Genomic DNA, 17,256 nt, shown 5'->3' with positions numbered 1-17,256 from the left:
ACAAAAGCAAAAGCTCAAACACATCAAACGAATGGATAACAACTGTCATATTCCTGATTTGGTACAGACATTTTCTTATGTAGAAAACGGTGGATTAAACATGGTTTTATAGCTGGCTAAATCGCTAACTTTATGATAAGCGCATAAAAACAATCTGACATAGCAGGTAAAAATGTCAAAAATACAGCAGTCAATATTGTGTTATAATTTCAATCACTAAAAAAAACAAATTTGTAACAAAGAAGCACAAAATGGCATATAGACACAGTAAATTAGTAAAAATTAAAGACATGAATACATTGATTTACCGTAGTACAATAACAAAATATATAAGAATGTCTAAAGTATGGTCGAAAATTTGACTACAAAATGTTTTTTTGTGTGGTAAATTACAATAAATTAGATATGTTTAAATCATTTCTTTTCTTATTACTAAGGTATAGAGATTATTTTTGTTTGTGTGAGAGACTAAATTAATAATAACATTTTTTGTCTTAATTCTATCTAAATCTTTGTTTCAGTAGGTTTGACTTCAGAATAAGTTAAATTCAACTGAGTGTATATATCTCCCAGCTGATGCTATATTCACGGGTTTTTTTTTTTGCTACCATACATTCCTTGATAGAAGGTTGATGTTAACACGGAAGCTTTTAAACCAAGAGTTCTAAGTGGTGAAGTTGAAATCAACCCTTCGTAAATTTTATAGGCGGCAACACGAGTCGGTTGAACGATATGGAATATCCGTTTCACAGCTGACACCGGATATGTTCCAAACTGCACTCCCGCCCTCTTTTCCCAAATGTGACGTACCGAATTAGACTTTTTTTATTGGGGTTGTACTAACACAAACAACACGAAGGGTGCAACATATGGACCAGGACCTGCTAACCTTTCCTGAGCAACTGAGATTACCCGTCGTTAGTTGGATTTGTGTTTGATGACAAAATCCAGTGCAAATGTAAACAATATTAAAAAATGTTATTTCAATAATAATAGGATAACATTTAGTAACTAGTTTGTTTAAAGATTCGAGTTTACATGCATGAATTACAAAGTGATTGCTGAACTTTTAGTACACTATTTCAGGAACATTTGGGACGTGAAACACTGTTTTAAATAAATTTTTCAACAGGTAAGGACGAATTTACTAAGCGTATATCTGTATCTGTGAAAGAATTTATTAAATGTTATAAGTAATTTATGGTAACGACATCTCTGATTTGATAATTTCAAAAATCACTACACACACGGGCATAAAAACATCGTATGATGAAACCAAATCAACCTCATTAAGAACAGAACACTGATGATACGATTTTAAACGTTTGTGAGCACCGTGACAGATGATACCAAATCAATAGAGAAGCAATACACAACCCTTGATACTAAAATGAATAACAAATTAAAATCTATTTCATGGCTGTGATAAATGTGACAAATGTATGAAATTTTCATTACTCCTTCACTAACTCCACATTCAATAGAACAATTATCATATTTTCTAGGTTAAACAATCTCCAGAAGTTCTAGAGTATCATTGTCGGCATTTGCTTTAGGGTAAAACTGTACATGATATTTTTTGTGGTAGAACTGTTTGTATATTTTCCTGTGTATAACTTCAGGATATGTTCTCTTGTAGAAAGTCATGTTGATATTATATGCTATTACTGTTTTCAATTAAACTATTGGGTGAAACATTATTGTCTTTGCAAAATAGCTTATTAATAAGTCACAATTTAAATATAACTAGCTTTAAGTAAAAAATGTAACAAACAATTTTTTTACATTGGGCCTTTGTCTTTAGTCTTTTAGTTTGTAATATGTTGTGTGTGTCTTTATGTTTATATTATAAGTCAAACCGTTTTCTGTTGGTTTTTTACATTTTGCTTTTATCTTGAACTGTAGTAACACTACCTTAAAATGTTAATCGTGCACGCTCGCAAACATGTCTAACCTTATCATATTATCTGCCAACATGTACTAGTCCAGGAGCCTGTATTTCAGAGGTTGAATCTGGTTGCCGTCTAGTATTTTTTTCATATTTGTACACAAATCATTTGTTGTTTTTCTCGCTTGAACTCTTTTTCATTTAGTCATGTCGAGACCTGTATAGCTTCAACGGGAAACTTCATAAAAGTTTTGCTCATTGTTGAAAGCCGTATAGTGAGTTAATATTGCGTACATTTACACCCGTTGGTCCTTGATGCATAGTTATTGACAACCCACCCAAAATCTTGACATATAATTTGCCTTTTTCTATCTAAATTTTGTCTATTTCTGTCTAAATTGTTCTATAATCTTGTCTAGTTTATTTTAAAATGATTAATCGTTTTTATCAAGCTTCATGTTCTCTCTCTTTTAATTCAATTGCAACCTATAATTTGAGTAAAATATCAACTCAATCGATTCAATTTGTAACGGTTTTGTCTTTATCTTCCCCGAGATTGTTTGCCTGAATATTTCTAGTGGGATATAAAGTGTCCTGGGTTTTAATGTTGATCTGAACATCATGTTTCGCCAGAATAATCGTACAATTCAGTAAATACATCTTTACGAAAACACTTACATTCCAAAATTAATAATGCAATAAAATATTTATTACAGCAAACATTGAAAACAATAAAAGAGGGCAATTATAATAAATGTTTTGGGAAAATTACATTAATTTAAAAGTTTATAATGGGTCATCTCTTCTCTGGGCTGAATATGAAATGATCGATCATTTTTATTTTAATGTTTGCTGTCGGCAGACGTTTCAATATACGTCTTTTGTTGATCTACAGTTTGTTCCATGTCATTATATGGATTCTCAGCAGTTTTATCTATTGAAGACATGTAAGTGTTAAGTCCCTTCTCCAACTTCTCTTTAGTTGTAGGTTGGCTTCGGCAATTCCGAATCAAAGCTACGATGAACAGAATGACAAATAGTGCACCAACAGAGGCACATATACCAATTATAACTACATGTATGTCTGTTTTATCTGTATCAATTCGATCGTTTGGTTGATCGGTCTTCATTAAGCCAACCTTAACAGTCAGTTTTAATGTTGTTTCGTCTGTACCATCATCGCAGAATATTTTGAGTTCATATTCCGATGAAGAATTATCCGAGGTTAATGAATGGTTGGATAAACGTAAGTATGCATCTGTAAAACAACACATTTACTTGTCAACAGTGATAGTGATTACTTCAACATAAATAAAAAGTGGAATTCATTCGTTAATTTATTTGCTAACGTTTTTATAAAGCTTATATAAAAGATGAAGAGCAAAAATGAAAAAGGTCCAAAAGGTATAGCCAAATCCGTGAAAGGAATCAGAGCTTTCACTAGTAGCACGATTTCAGTCTGAAACGGTCATTTTGGTCTGATCGTATCTTAATTGACTGGATTTACCGCTAGAGGAAAACGTCAAGATTTGTCAGATCGTTAAGTCTCCATTCGGATCGATAGTCTCATTAGGTAAATTAGTCCGTTAAGGCATGTCAAGATATTTAAGACTGTATCTTCTAGCGAGCTCTTTAGATCCGTTAAGACCGTGTCAGACCGAAACAGATCAAAACTCAAAATCAACATTCAAAAGTGTCAGACCATGTTTAGATCCGTTCAGTATGCCGGTATGATATCACGAGTTACGCCCCTTCTGCTTGATTAGTGTATTTTAGATTAATAATAATAAAAAAAAAAAGTAATTAAAGCTATTAAGATTAAATCCTCTGTTGATTCTTTATTTCTGTTGTTGTTTGTTGGGTAACTAATAAATTATTCGTCTATATATGTTGCTTATTTTCTAATAAATATTAGTTTATGTATTCATATTAGCTATAAAGTGCAAGGACGTATGGTAATTATATACACATGAACCCTTTGTAAACATTATTTTCGTATTTGAAAATTAGAAACGGAAATATCTTAAACATAACCTAAAAAAAGGTGATGTTGTATATTTGCCAACGAGACAATCAATTGAAATGAAGCCAAAGCAAAAAATAACACATGCGTATTTTTGTTTTAATTCGTATTCTGTTGATATGTCCTACTTTACTATTACCGTTGGAGCTGGGTTTTTTTATTATTATTTTCGTCCTAGTTATTCTGTTAAAATCGGAAACGCTTCTATTACCATAACTTTGTACTGTACAACCTCAGAGTGTACAACATATCATTAAACAATTATTTATGTTACACAAAGGTGCGTCTAAACACCACCAAGGTCGCCAACGTACATGAAGCTGATCATGATACTGCATTCAGTCTGTGCAGAGATAGTGTTAAAACTATAAATAAAGTACCACCGTATAAAGATTTTCATCCAAACAATTAATCACGTTATCCTTATGTTTATTTTCTAACCCATGCATATGTATATAGCAGCAGTGGCAGATTAACTGATCCCCCCCTTTCCAATGCAGGTTCCAAAAAAATGTTCTAACATAATTTGTTTGCCATTTCCTGTCAAGAGCTGAAATTCATCACAGCAGAGCTTGATTGGACTTCTTAATTGGCCGTTATTTAATACAAACGTCCAGATGTATGTGTAGTTTATATATACGTGATTAATGACAACTTATCGGTGGGTGTGTAAATATTCACACCTGTGTGTAATGTCTCTGCAAAAGTTTTGATGTAAAATACATTTACATGCATGTTGATTTGAATAGTACGAATTTATATTGGTTTATAATACAATACAGATTAAAATCGATTTACAGGTGAAACTTCTGGTCTGTGTTGTAAAGAATTGGTACTTTGTGGATGTTTTTTCTTATTTATTTCGAAAACGTCTATTTAAACGGAATGTCGTATTTCCTTCCCCTCTTATTCCCTCCGATCCAAGGAAAATTAATTCAATTTGACATTAATCAAATGCTATTTTTGTTCACAAGATCAACTTTGGAGCAGAATCTAGGACTTTCTCTAAAGCATACAGTTTTAAAATTTGTGTATTTCTTGTCTCAATTACCATGTATATGTATATCTATATAGTACATGTATGAGGATAAGAATAGGTCAACATTTATAAAGATAGAAAGAATATATAGATGATGAAATATAAAGAACATATTGATTGATTGTTTCGTTGTTTAACATCCAAAGGCACATATTTGATGCATTTAGGGCAGGCAAATATTCAGTATAAAGATAAAGGATAAAAAAATAAAAGATTTAGATATAGAAATATAGAAATTATTATCTGAGCTCACCTCCGCTAAAAAAAAACTCACTCGTACTTGCATACATTCATCTAAAAAAATCTGGATCCGCCCCTGATATATATGGCGTAAATTAAAATTCTCTGTTTTAGTTAAAATGCTTGAGTTCAACGGCACGTGGTAGTAATCAACCGGGTCAACAGGCAACAAAATCAATGATCCATAACGCAAGAAGTAAATGACTATTTTACAATATTTTTACAATATACAATAAAAGGTGCCGTAGGGCTAAAAGTAAAAGAATTGATGAATTTGTGTATACGTAAACTATTAGTATTGAAGCTGTTGATGTTTGACCGTCAGGTTTAATATTATGCTATATAAATGTTTTATATTCAATAACATAATGAATCTGAATCTTTTATAGCTTAGTTTAGTTTAAAGTCATATGAAACCTCAAATTAAAAAAAAATATGCATCTGTTTTTTTACTAAATGGATAGTTTTCATTATAAAACTTTTGTACATATACTTTTTTCTGAGGAAAATTCTTTAATTTGTCCACATTTAGAAGAAGTTTACTTATTTTTAATTGCTTGCTTCCAGGAAGCAATTCGCCGACATATTTTCCGTATGCATAGTGACCTGAGCGTAACCCTCCCCGTAAAAATCCGGTGATCGCAATACGCATGAATCTGTCATTAAAATAAACAATTATCTGATTGTACATGTTAAACACGTGCTCAATACCCATGCTTTTTGTTATTTATTTACTATAAGGTGACAATCGGTAAACTTCGGCTTCAAAACACGGCATTTAATGAGCAACCATATTTGTTAAATCATAACAGACAGAGAGAAAAAAAAATTGACGATTATACGATATATTTGCGTGAATAATGATAAAATCGTGCACAGAGGACTTAGTTTGTGATATATACATGCATTGGTTCAAGAATTGGAAAAACATTATTTTTCACCACTCACTCGTTTCATATGACTTTAAAGATCATTATACAATATCAAATATTTCTAAACCCGATACCAAAAGATAATGCTGAATATTTGAGCGCTGCATGGCAAACCATTGTTTAGTTAAGAGAGTCTTTAAATTTTGTCAGTTATATTAACACAATGTGGGAACAGAACTGTACGGTTGTGAAATAATTTGGTCATTCGAGAGACTGTCAAGCATGGCTCCTACATTGGAAAGATAACAAGTTGCTTGATGGAAACTTTGATAAACTCTTATATTACTATACATGTATAACATGTCTGCTTCAATGATTGGTAGCTAAAACATTCTTTATGTCAATATGAACCAATACAATAATAAGAAAGATATATGCTTTCAAACGTTTTCATGCGGGAGATACATTCCTTAATTTATAATAATTTTACATTTTGCAACAGCAAATTTTAATAACACACAAAATACGTATCTTCATGCCAGAACCGAAGTACTGGCTACTGGGCTGGTGATACCCTCGGGGACTAACAGTCCACAAGTAGAGGCATCGACTCAGTGGCAGTAATAATATTAACGGTACCAATTTTCCTGCACCAGATGCGCATTTCGACAATACATGTCTCTTCAGTGATGCCCGTGGCCAAAATATTTGAAGTCCAAAGCTTATATCCATGGCGTTGTCAGTTTGTTTTAGATTTATGAGTTTGACAGTCCCTTTGGTATCTTTCGTCCCTCTTTTATGTAAAAGATAAGAGCAAACTGCTTGAAGGATTATGTCTTCATCATATGAATATCAGGCACAATCCCTCCCATTAGGGGTTAAGTATCATAAAATCATAACGTATATATAAAGAACATCACCCGTATCATGCCAACAACTGTTTTGTAAATAAATGTGTTTAGTTCCGGTAAAAAGACCCTATAAGTGAATCAATATTAAAGCCAAAATATGCAATCTTTAATGATCTGACAACAGTATCGTAACTTTATCCCTTCTGTTTAAAAGTTTTGTAAGCTTTTGAGGTGAATACTGAAATTTTTGTGCTTTGTAAAGAATATTACCATAAAAGATTGGATGAGAAATACCTGAACGTTTAAGATGTCTGCATGTTATATTTACGAATTATTTCCTTATATCGATGATAAATTTAGTAAATGTTTTGACTAGTTTGTGATATCGAAAACCCTTGTGTAATAATTTTTCAGTAATACATAAATGTCTCTCGCTAAACTCTAATACGTTGTTACATACACGAGAGAATCGTTCAAGTTGAGATATAAAAACACCATAAGATAGTGACAAGGGAACGTCACCATCTAAAAATGGATAATAAAAATAACTGCTTTAAATATGGATCAAACAGCCAATTATATTATATTCGAGAAAAAGGAAAAACACAAGAAATTCTGAACTCCGAGGAAAATTAAAAAAGGAAAGTCCTAAACCAAATTACAAAATCAAAAGATCAAAAACATCAAACGAAAGAATAACAACGGTCATATTCCTTATTTGGTACAGGCATTTTCTTATGTAGAAAATGATGGATGAAATTTTGTTAGCTAAACCTCTCATATGTATTACAATCGCATCAAATTTTATAATATTGACAACATCCGATTAATCCACTGACCTTCAGGGTGTTTTGTTTGTTGTTGTTTAAATTGTTTATTTGAGTTTCTTGTTTATTTCAGTCAGATGTTTAATATCATTATTGTTCTTTGTTCATGTGTTTCTTAAATAATGCAAAACACCAATGCATACCGTTGTCTTCCATCTCTAAAACAAATGTATCTGTAGAATGAGACGTATCTTTTATACCACAAAATATATTATCATCTGAGGGGTCTTCAACGTTGAATATGTGGAATCTTGAATCATTTGAAAGTTTGGTTGGATCTATTATCAGTTCGTCTGTAAAGCCACTCACTTCAGGAGGCTGCAACAATCAACATTTAAATTTAATCATACTATTTATCAAAGGTACCAGTCTTACAATTTGATAAGCTAGACACGCGGTTCGTCAACACAAAAGGGACGAAAGATACCAGAGGGACATCCAAACTCATAAATCGAAAATAAAGTGACAGCGCCATGGCCAAAAATGAAAAAAAGACAAACAGAAAACGATAGTACACATGACACAAAATAGAAAACTAACGAATAAGCAACACGAACCCCTCCAAAAACTAGGGGTGATCTCAGGTGCGCCAGAAGGGTAGGCACATCCTGCTTCACATGTGGCACCCGTTGTGTTGCTCATGTATTAACTCATCAGTGACGCTCAGATCAAAAATAGTTGTAAAGCCAAACAAGTATAAGTTGAAGAGCATAGAGGACCACAAATTCGAATGAGGTGAAATGCGTTGTTATTAGACAGGTAGATTGTAGGTTGTTTTTTAGTTATACGTTGGTGATATTATTGTAGAACTTCTGTTGAATAAGTGTACCAGTAAGTGCAACATTGATTTTGGCACAAGATAAGCCCCTTTTTATACCTTTTTGAAGCTCCATTGTGTGGCTCACTCTGTGAATATGCAGACAACCTCATAATCGGTAATTACACTGTTTTAATGTTATTTTTATCGTACCTTGGTCTCCTAAGATGGTCGAACTGGAGTATGTATGTATTTCAAGTCACTTGTGTTTAAAGCGGGAATTGATTGATTCAGTGCCTTAGTACATATATTACGCATATGTTGTCAACATTTGATTGTGAGTATAAGCTGAGTAATCCGACAAGGTTGTTTGGATTTGACCATGTTCCCGATGAATGTTGCTAGACAAGTGCTTTTGAAATATGACTTTTAGTCACCAATGTCGAAGTCTTTCTTTCCTTTTTTATTGGTGGCCATGATATTGTCTGTGTTTGTTTTTGTTGTTTTTAATTTTGACTTTTTAAATGCGCCTTGATATCTTCTATGCTTTACTGTATGGGATTTGCTCATTTTTGAAGGCCGTGCGGTGACCTATAGATGTTAATTTCTGTGTCATTTTGGTCTCTTGTGGAGAGTTGTCTCATTGGCAATCATACCACATCTTTTTTTTTTATATTTTATATTTGCTTCTGAGTTCTATATGCGTTTAGGTATTCGGTGTTACAGATATTTAACTCCTGAAATATTTAAGCACGTAGACAATCATACTTACAGCATTAAATGATGTTATGGTAATGTTTGCACTTGCAAAATTGAAGCACGAGTCTTCAAATGTCACAACTATGTTGAGGGTTGTATTGCGTTGTCCTACTACGTGTGGTAACGTTTTCTTAACATGAACGCTTCCTTTAATAATCAGATAATAATTATGATACTAATATGAATATGAATAATAGTAAACATACTTCTTATTATAACAATATCTGATAATAATTATCATAATAAGAAAATAAAATTATAATAATGAAATTAACTATACTAATAATTATAAAACTGATAACAACTATGCTTATAATAATAATGATAAAAAAAGATAAATGGCAGTCATATTTTTAGAAACGTAAGAGTATCCAAACAGATGTCGTAGATTCAGGTAAGACATGTCATATACATTGTAAGTAAACAAAAAATAAGGCAATAGTGTTTGATGTTCAATGATACAACTACAAATATATCAATCAGAAACCAACCGACCCATATATTAAAACTGAATGAGGAACTTAATCGGGTATTTCAAAAGAGCCCAAATTAAAGTACGCTATGAAAATCCCGACGTCACAAATGCAAACTCATTTTTACGAGAAAACCCCAGGATGATAAATATATAAATAAAAAAACACACAAAAAAAAACACGATTAAAAACCTCTTAAAACACACTTCTTTGATTTATTTCTAATTTGAATTGACATAAAATCATTTCTTCTGGGTTATTTTTTTTTAGAGATCTTTACACGGACAATAGTTGTATTTTGATATATCCCGACAAAAAGAAACACACCGAACGTTGTTTATTGAAATTTAATTTTCCATAGATATAGGAGGATGTGGTATGAGTGCCAATGAGACAGCTCTCCATCCAAGTCACAATGTATGAAAGTTAACCATTATAGGTCGAGGTACGGCCTTACATAATCGTTCTTAAATAAAACATAAAGTATTTATTGATCAGAATGATATCAGATGTCGGTTATGACCACATAATACCCCTTGCACTGTAGTCCTGAAAACTTAGGTTTTAAGTTGATCTTGTTCTTTCGTGAATTCAAGATTGTTGTAAACATTGTTCTAACTACGGTCATTAACTGTTAGTAAAGCAATCATACAGATAAATCAAATACTTTAACAATATAAGTTATCATTTTTAATAATATATTTTTCATTATTAAAGAATAATAACCCTTTCATATACAATGTTACTCACTTAATTTGGTATCAAAATAAAAATATGTATTGTCGTAGTCTAGTTTAACATCTTGTATGTAGTCGCCGTTATCTGGATCATTTATCGGTATTGTTATCACAAATGAGTCCACGGTAAAGTGATCGGGAATGGTGATAGGTTCAGATGGTAAGTCAACAGCAATGCGTCTGTCTAAAATATTCAATTAAAATTCAAATAAGCATCTTTGTTTTTTAAAAAGATATAGGATTTGTGTTAGGTTTTGTAATTATTGCAAACTCTTCCTATTTTAATTTCATCATTTGCACAAATATTTACCTATTTATATTTCAATTCATTATCAACTATTTCATGTATTGTTGAATAAAATTAATTACTATGTTTGATTTTCTAATATAACAGATGTATTCTTACAACACCTTTTTACAATGCTTGCACATTGGTTGAACTTATACCAATTGGTTGAGATTCATTTGAATCGAAATCAAAAAGACTGCTCAAAAGTAAAATCATTCTGAACTCCGAGGAAAATCCAAAAGTGAAAGTCCCTAATCACATTTCAAAATCAAAAGCTCAGACACAATAAACGAATGAATAACATGAATCGAATTCCTGACTTTTGGTACAGGCATTTTCTTATGTAGAAAATGTTGGTTTCAAAACAAAATAATATATAACAAAGAAACACAACAAGGCTCACAGAAAGTGTATTATTTGCTTTGAATTCGGCTTCAAAAAGTCACTATCCGAATGTTCAATTGCCGTATTCATTGTATGCATCTTATGACGCTTTTATGTAGTTGAAAAGTTGAATTTTGTATATCTGTTTATATTTTTGTGGAGATTGGCGGTTGTTTAATATACATGATTTTAATTGTTTACTTGTATTTTATGAAATTACATGGTCGCAAAATATGTTATTGACAATCCGTTACTTGTGCAGATGTTTACCGAATGAATACATACTATTTTGTACACACGGGAACATGTTTAAATAGACTATGGTGCGTGATATTTTGATATAGTAGCGTTATTATAGTTATTGCTGGTCTCTTATTCAAGCATTCATATGCTTGATTTATGGAAACAAAAAAAGTACACTGACATACTTTCACTTGTTGAATAATTCACAGAATAAGATCTTCCTGACGTTCTACTTAAACTTTCAATATCAACAACATCTCCTTTATCGACACCATTGTTTAGTCTATACGACAATGGACACGTGTCATTGTTTTGTAAACAATCGTGGAACCCAACAATGTTGCTTCCACCATCAAACCTGCATACAAAGTAGTAATAAAAAACGATGGAATAAACATATAGACATGTGTATGATAGGAGTTTTTAAAAGTATTAAACCAAATGAAACAACATTGTATGTCATTATTAATTTCAATCTTAGAAGAAATAATATGATACAATAATTACAGTAGATGTATGTTTCATTATAAAACGTTATTCTGATTGGCTAACTGCAAATGACGTACGTGTTATTCCTTAAGCAATTACATTACACAATAAAACTTATCCTTCATGATAACACGAGTATCTGTCGACAATAAAGTGTACAAGTGAATTAAATACAAAATTGATAAAATTCGTCTTTTCATGATCTTAGCTAAAAAATGTAATTATGTTATTAATTATTCTAATGCAACAACGTTTGTAACGTTCATTTTGATTGGATAACGTCACTTTCTTACATGGCATCAATTGACAATTGATGCTATGGGACGTACGTGCAAGCGCAGACGGCATATGACAGATTTTTAATACATGTTTTAACGTTGTTTTCTGTCAGTTTCATTAGAATGGAGATAACAATATTGTATTTTAAGCTCCAACGGCATCAATTTCGGATTTGATGGTCGCAAATACCCGTTTACTTAATTTGCGACCATCAAATCCCCAATTGATGCCGTCAGAGCTTAAAATACAATACAGTTATCTCCTAATTGAATGCTTCTGTTTGTAATTTCATAGGGTTATAAAAGCGTTGAACGTGCGCACGTTTTTAGAACGAAGCGCTTCCGCGCTTCATGCAAAATGTACTTCGGTCAACGCTTTTACACCCTAAAAAGAAGTATCCATGTCTTAATTGAAAAACTGTTTGAGTAGCTAATCTCATCTATGTTAGCCTATGAATTGAGTTCAATTTTAGAATATGGGGTTTGTCATTTAATTTACTTACCATCCAATTACATCTCCCTGGGTTATAGCAATGCGTTTATCTTCAGATACATTGAACTGAGTTGATTTTCGAAGGTTTGTGGCTGTTAGAAATAACAAAATTATTGTCTTCCAAAAGAAATTAGAATATGCAAAGTATAATATGTAAAAAGTACAGACAGTATTAACTTTGGAAATCAAAACATACCACAAGAACAAATAACAAAAAAATTCGTTCGAATAAAGACGAGTTAATATAATTAAGATAAAAGAAACTACAAAAAAAATAATTCTAAAATTATATAGAACTAGTCATAATAACTTTTGATTATTAGGTCTCCTAACTATTAGTTCACTACCACTTAAGGAATATTCCATACATCATGTTCATGTTATATAAATTGGTACCAATGGAAAATCTTAAAATTAAACACAATTTGATGCATGCCCTATCCACACTGTAAGCAAAACGTGGGTGTTTTAAGAATCGGTTTTTGTACTGTAAACATACTAAGGACGTCTGTTTTGGTTTGAACAGTCTTTAGTAAGTGTACTTGACACAATTCGCACGATGGGCATTCATTGTAGACATACTGTTATAATCATAATGCCAATTTTATTTTCTACAGAGCATATTGGTGTTTTACCTGATATATGTATTTGATTAGCTCCAACACATTTGTATTTAATATCAGTCGTCTTCCTCATGATAACAAATGTTAAACGGCCAGTATTTACAGGAGTAAACTCCCACAATTTTATTCTACCACAGCAGTTTATAGAATATATTCCACTCAATAGTAAATAACCAGACCCTGGAATAAATAATACTTTTATATCATTATATGTGCGACTTCAAAAAAGAAATTATTGATGCAAGTTTAATCAGTTGAGTATTTGCTGTCGTATGAAATGATTAAATACGAAATATAAGCAATAAAAATGACGACGAATTCATATATGAATATCAACTTACATACTCATAATATGTTACAGCAATTATTTCAAACAAACTGTTCCGATCTTTAAATATTTTATACTGTTTTAGAAAAAAAAGTATAAACATTTTACCAGACGATGTGTCTGCTTTCAGAATTCTAGATGATTGGATTGAAGTATGCTGAAAAGTACTTTCATTACAATCTGAAAATAGAATGTATTATTTATTGTTGAGAATTGATTTATACCATGTAAATTTATGTATTATCTGGTCCTCCGTTTGACTAAAAGGGATATATATGAAAATATTATATGCGGGATTAAAGTACAAGATTATTATAATACAAATATTTACCAAATTGATATTAAAAAAAAACACATTTAGATTGAATGACGATCTCTTATTATCTTTTGATTGTTTATCTTAAATTATTGTCGTTTGTGCGTTTTCACCGCTTCTATTTATTATTGCACTTATGATGATAAAAAATGAACGGAAGCTATTGCATATAAAACCCGAGAGATACACATGTGAACTAGGAATTTGGCAAATATTATGAAAACGATAGTACCAAAGAGCGTTCATAAACATTGATCGCACAAATAAAAAAAAATAAAATAGAAACGAGCAGATAAGTAGTAACCCATTTACGGCTTTACAATAAAACAATAAAGCTTAATAATCAAGACCCTTGTAAAAAAAATTGAATTAATTCAGGAAGTCAGTAAATGACCATAGTAAACACTTTCAGGACTTTGACAAGACATATTTAACATATTTTATTTATATATTTATATATTTTTCATTAAGTAAAATCTAAATTGTCTGAATTTAACATACATGGACAGAGTTCGGAATTACAAGATCTAGAATCAGTTCCTAATCCTTCACATTCGGAAATATATCCATCCGTAGTATTCATTTGGTTTAAACATTGTCTTTTTCTGAACTTGATACCACTACCACATGATTTTGAACATTCTGACCATGTAGACCACTCGTCCCAAGTTGCTTCTGTGAAAGTGTACAATTTGCAGATTGAATATATATATTTATCAAAGGTTATTGTAATATATTCGCGCAATATTGTTTGAGTCGAATTTGCGACACATTATAAATTGTATTAATATAAACCACAGAAAATCAAATGCCACAACGATAACCAAGTAATGTCAATGTGTTCAGATAAGAATATCAAGTGGGAGTTCCACTCACCAAATACGATCTCCACTTTATGTGTTAGTTTCACAGGCAATTGACACGTTTTGGATGCTCCATCGTTTTGTGTTTATATATATTTCTAAACACCGACTTTTTTTAATAAGTTGTGCTTGATGCCCAAATCTAAGAAGAACCATTAGTTCGTGGTCATCATTTTCAAGTAATTAACCAATGTCGTGTGTCGATATTTCAATACATCTCAATTGCAACATGTTTTCGTAGAATCAGATCTATAAGTTCCAGATCAGTGTTCTGATCTTTAATTGTGAAGATTGTCACTTGTTCTTGTAACATGCTGACACAGACACGCTGACCTTTTCGAAGTTCTCAGTCTCACTCCTTTTGATTTTCACGCGATTCCAACGGTTTTGTAAAGTGACGTATTTTGTCTCTTCGAAGTTGATTTACTAGATTAATGTATAGATCGGTTTTCTACTTTTTATAGTGAGCTTTAGAAAAAATCATGGCCCCATTTTCTGTTGGAGTGTTTGTCAGCGACTACAATTATAGAGCCTTTCTTTTGTACCGATGACAGTGAATTACTTGCAAAATTGACGAAATGAATGCATTTTTAATTATTTTGTCGTGTCATACATGTATATTTAAAATAGAATATAGGGAAATGATATAACATAGAAAAACACAATTGATCAAGAAGTTTAATATTAATTAGTTATTTGATCCAGTTTAGAAACTTCAAAAGCTAGTACGTCTGATGCTGCAAAATCAAAGTAAAGATCACATAATAACATGATTAATAAAACTTTTCTTTCAGATGCTTTAAATTAGTTTTCCCAAAAGTATATATTTCTTTACTTAATCACTGTATGAATCTGAGAAAACGCATGTATTAGTAAAAGAAATAAGAAGATGAAGTATGATTACCAATAAAATACCTATCCAGCAAACTTCAAATGAGTTGGATGTTGGCAATAATAGGCAACTGAACGGCCTTCAACAATGAGAAAACAACAGTATGAACTGGCGGTAATAAGAGGGCATGACATGAAAAATGTGAAAGAATTCAATTGAGAAAACTAATGACCAAATTTATAACAAAACGATTTACGAAAAAAACAAATATTACAGATATGAACAAACGACAATTACTGAACTACTAAATTGAGATATACGCACAAAGAATGTGGCGGGGTTACATATGTTTGTGAGTGTTCAACCCAACCGTTCCCCGGGACAGTAGTGTAACAGTTCAACATATGAACAAACTATAAAAATCCCTTGACAAGTTTAAAATCGACAAATGGATACATATAGAAACACATCTAACAAAAACACAGAGTTGACGAGGACGGGTTTCTATGTGTATTAAGGTTCATCATAACCTTTAGGCTAAAATGGCCGTATTTACACCCCAAATTTTACTCTGAGTACAGACTAACCTATACACCTGCAACAGTTTTAAGGGATGGCAGGAACTAGATATATAAATTTTAAATGCATTTTATGTTTCAGAAAATTATAAACTTTTCTAGATTTTGCTATCCATTTTTTTTTCGTTCCTGCAGAAGGTGCAAAAATTAACTAAGTAGTGAAAACGATTGAGAAGCTCCCCTCATATAATCAATGTTGTGAGTAGTATTGATTTAAATGGACAATAGATGGACAATAGACACCTGTGAACAATAGGTTATTTAACAGGTTTAAACTGTGTAACTGAGTGGACCGTATCAAATGAAACTCGGGTGTTTGTTTATTTTGCTATCTTCTGCAGACTGGAAAAAAAAGAACATCAAAATCCAGGTAAGTTTTTAATTTTCTGAAACGTAAACTTCATATAACTTTTATATATCTAGTTCCTGCCATGCCTTAAAACTTTCCTGGATGTACCAGTTTGTCTGTACTCATAGTAATTTTGGAGGTGTAAACACGGCCATATTTTTCAATTCCTTATGATGAACCTTAAGGTAGCACAATACAAAGATTTTTTCACTCCCAATCAGACAACTTTAAACTGATGTAATTTATTTTATCCTTCTTTACATTTTATAAATAAGGTACCAAAAGAAAGAAGAAAGATTAATCCTACAAATTGTGATAATTTCATTATGACATAATTATTTCATGATCAATTGTTATGTAATTAGTTGCTATATTGTGATGTCCACACTTGAATGAATTTAGCGTCTTTGTTCTTCATAGCATCCCAAAATATTTTATAGATTCTGGTACAACACAGCTTGACCTCCAAAACCGTGTCTCAGATTTCCAAACACATCAATAGAACAAATTGTATACCACATACAATTTAGTGATCTCTTATGAATTGATGTTGCAAACTTCATTGAAGATTTATGAGAGAATGAAATACAATAGGAAAAGTCTGAGACACAGTTTTGGAGGTCAAACTTTGTTGTGCAAGAATCTATAAAATATTTTGGGATGCTATGAATAACAAAAGAGCTAAATTCATTCAAGTATGGACATAACAATATAGCAACTGCATG

General features: G+C 31.6%; 1 protein-coding gene across 1 annotated transcript in view; it reads right to left on the bottom strand.

Annotated features, from left to right (window-relative positions):
- Positions 1-2,673: 2,673 nt before the first annotated feature.
- LOC143053734 (uncharacterized) overlaps positions 2,674-17,256 on the bottom strand; it is a 40,388-nt gene continuing 25,805 nt past the window's right edge. Inside the window, exons 13-21 of the mRNA XM_076226516.1 lie at positions 14,411-14,584; positions 13,702-13,773; positions 13,278-13,445; positions 12,653-12,734; positions 11,568-11,740; positions 10,480-10,650; positions 9,270-9,403; positions 7,884-8,058; positions 2,674-3,146 (exon numbers count right to left, since the gene is read on the bottom strand). Coding sequence (XP_076082631.1) covers positions 2,731-3,146; positions 7,884-8,058; positions 9,270-9,403; positions 10,480-10,650; positions 11,568-11,740; positions 12,653-12,734; positions 13,278-13,445; positions 13,702-13,773; positions 14,411-14,584 — 1,565 coding nt within the window. The 3' untranslated portion in view covers positions 2,674-2,730. The remainder of the gene's footprint in view (positions 3,147-7,883; positions 8,059-9,269; positions 9,404-10,479; positions 10,651-11,567; positions 11,741-12,652; positions 12,735-13,277; positions 13,446-13,701; positions 13,774-14,410; positions 14,585-17,256) is intronic.

This window comes from Mytilus galloprovincialis, chromosome 12, assembly GCF_965363235.1.
Source record: "Mytilus galloprovincialis chromosome 12, xbMytGall1.hap1.1, whole genome shotgun sequence".
In the NCBI taxonomy this organism is placed as follows: Eukaryota; Metazoa; Mollusca; class Bivalvia; order Mytilida; family Mytilidae; genus Mytilus; species Mytilus galloprovincialis.
Note: the sequence above shows the minus strand (reverse complement) of the source record. Positions and strands in the feature narration are given on the sequence as shown.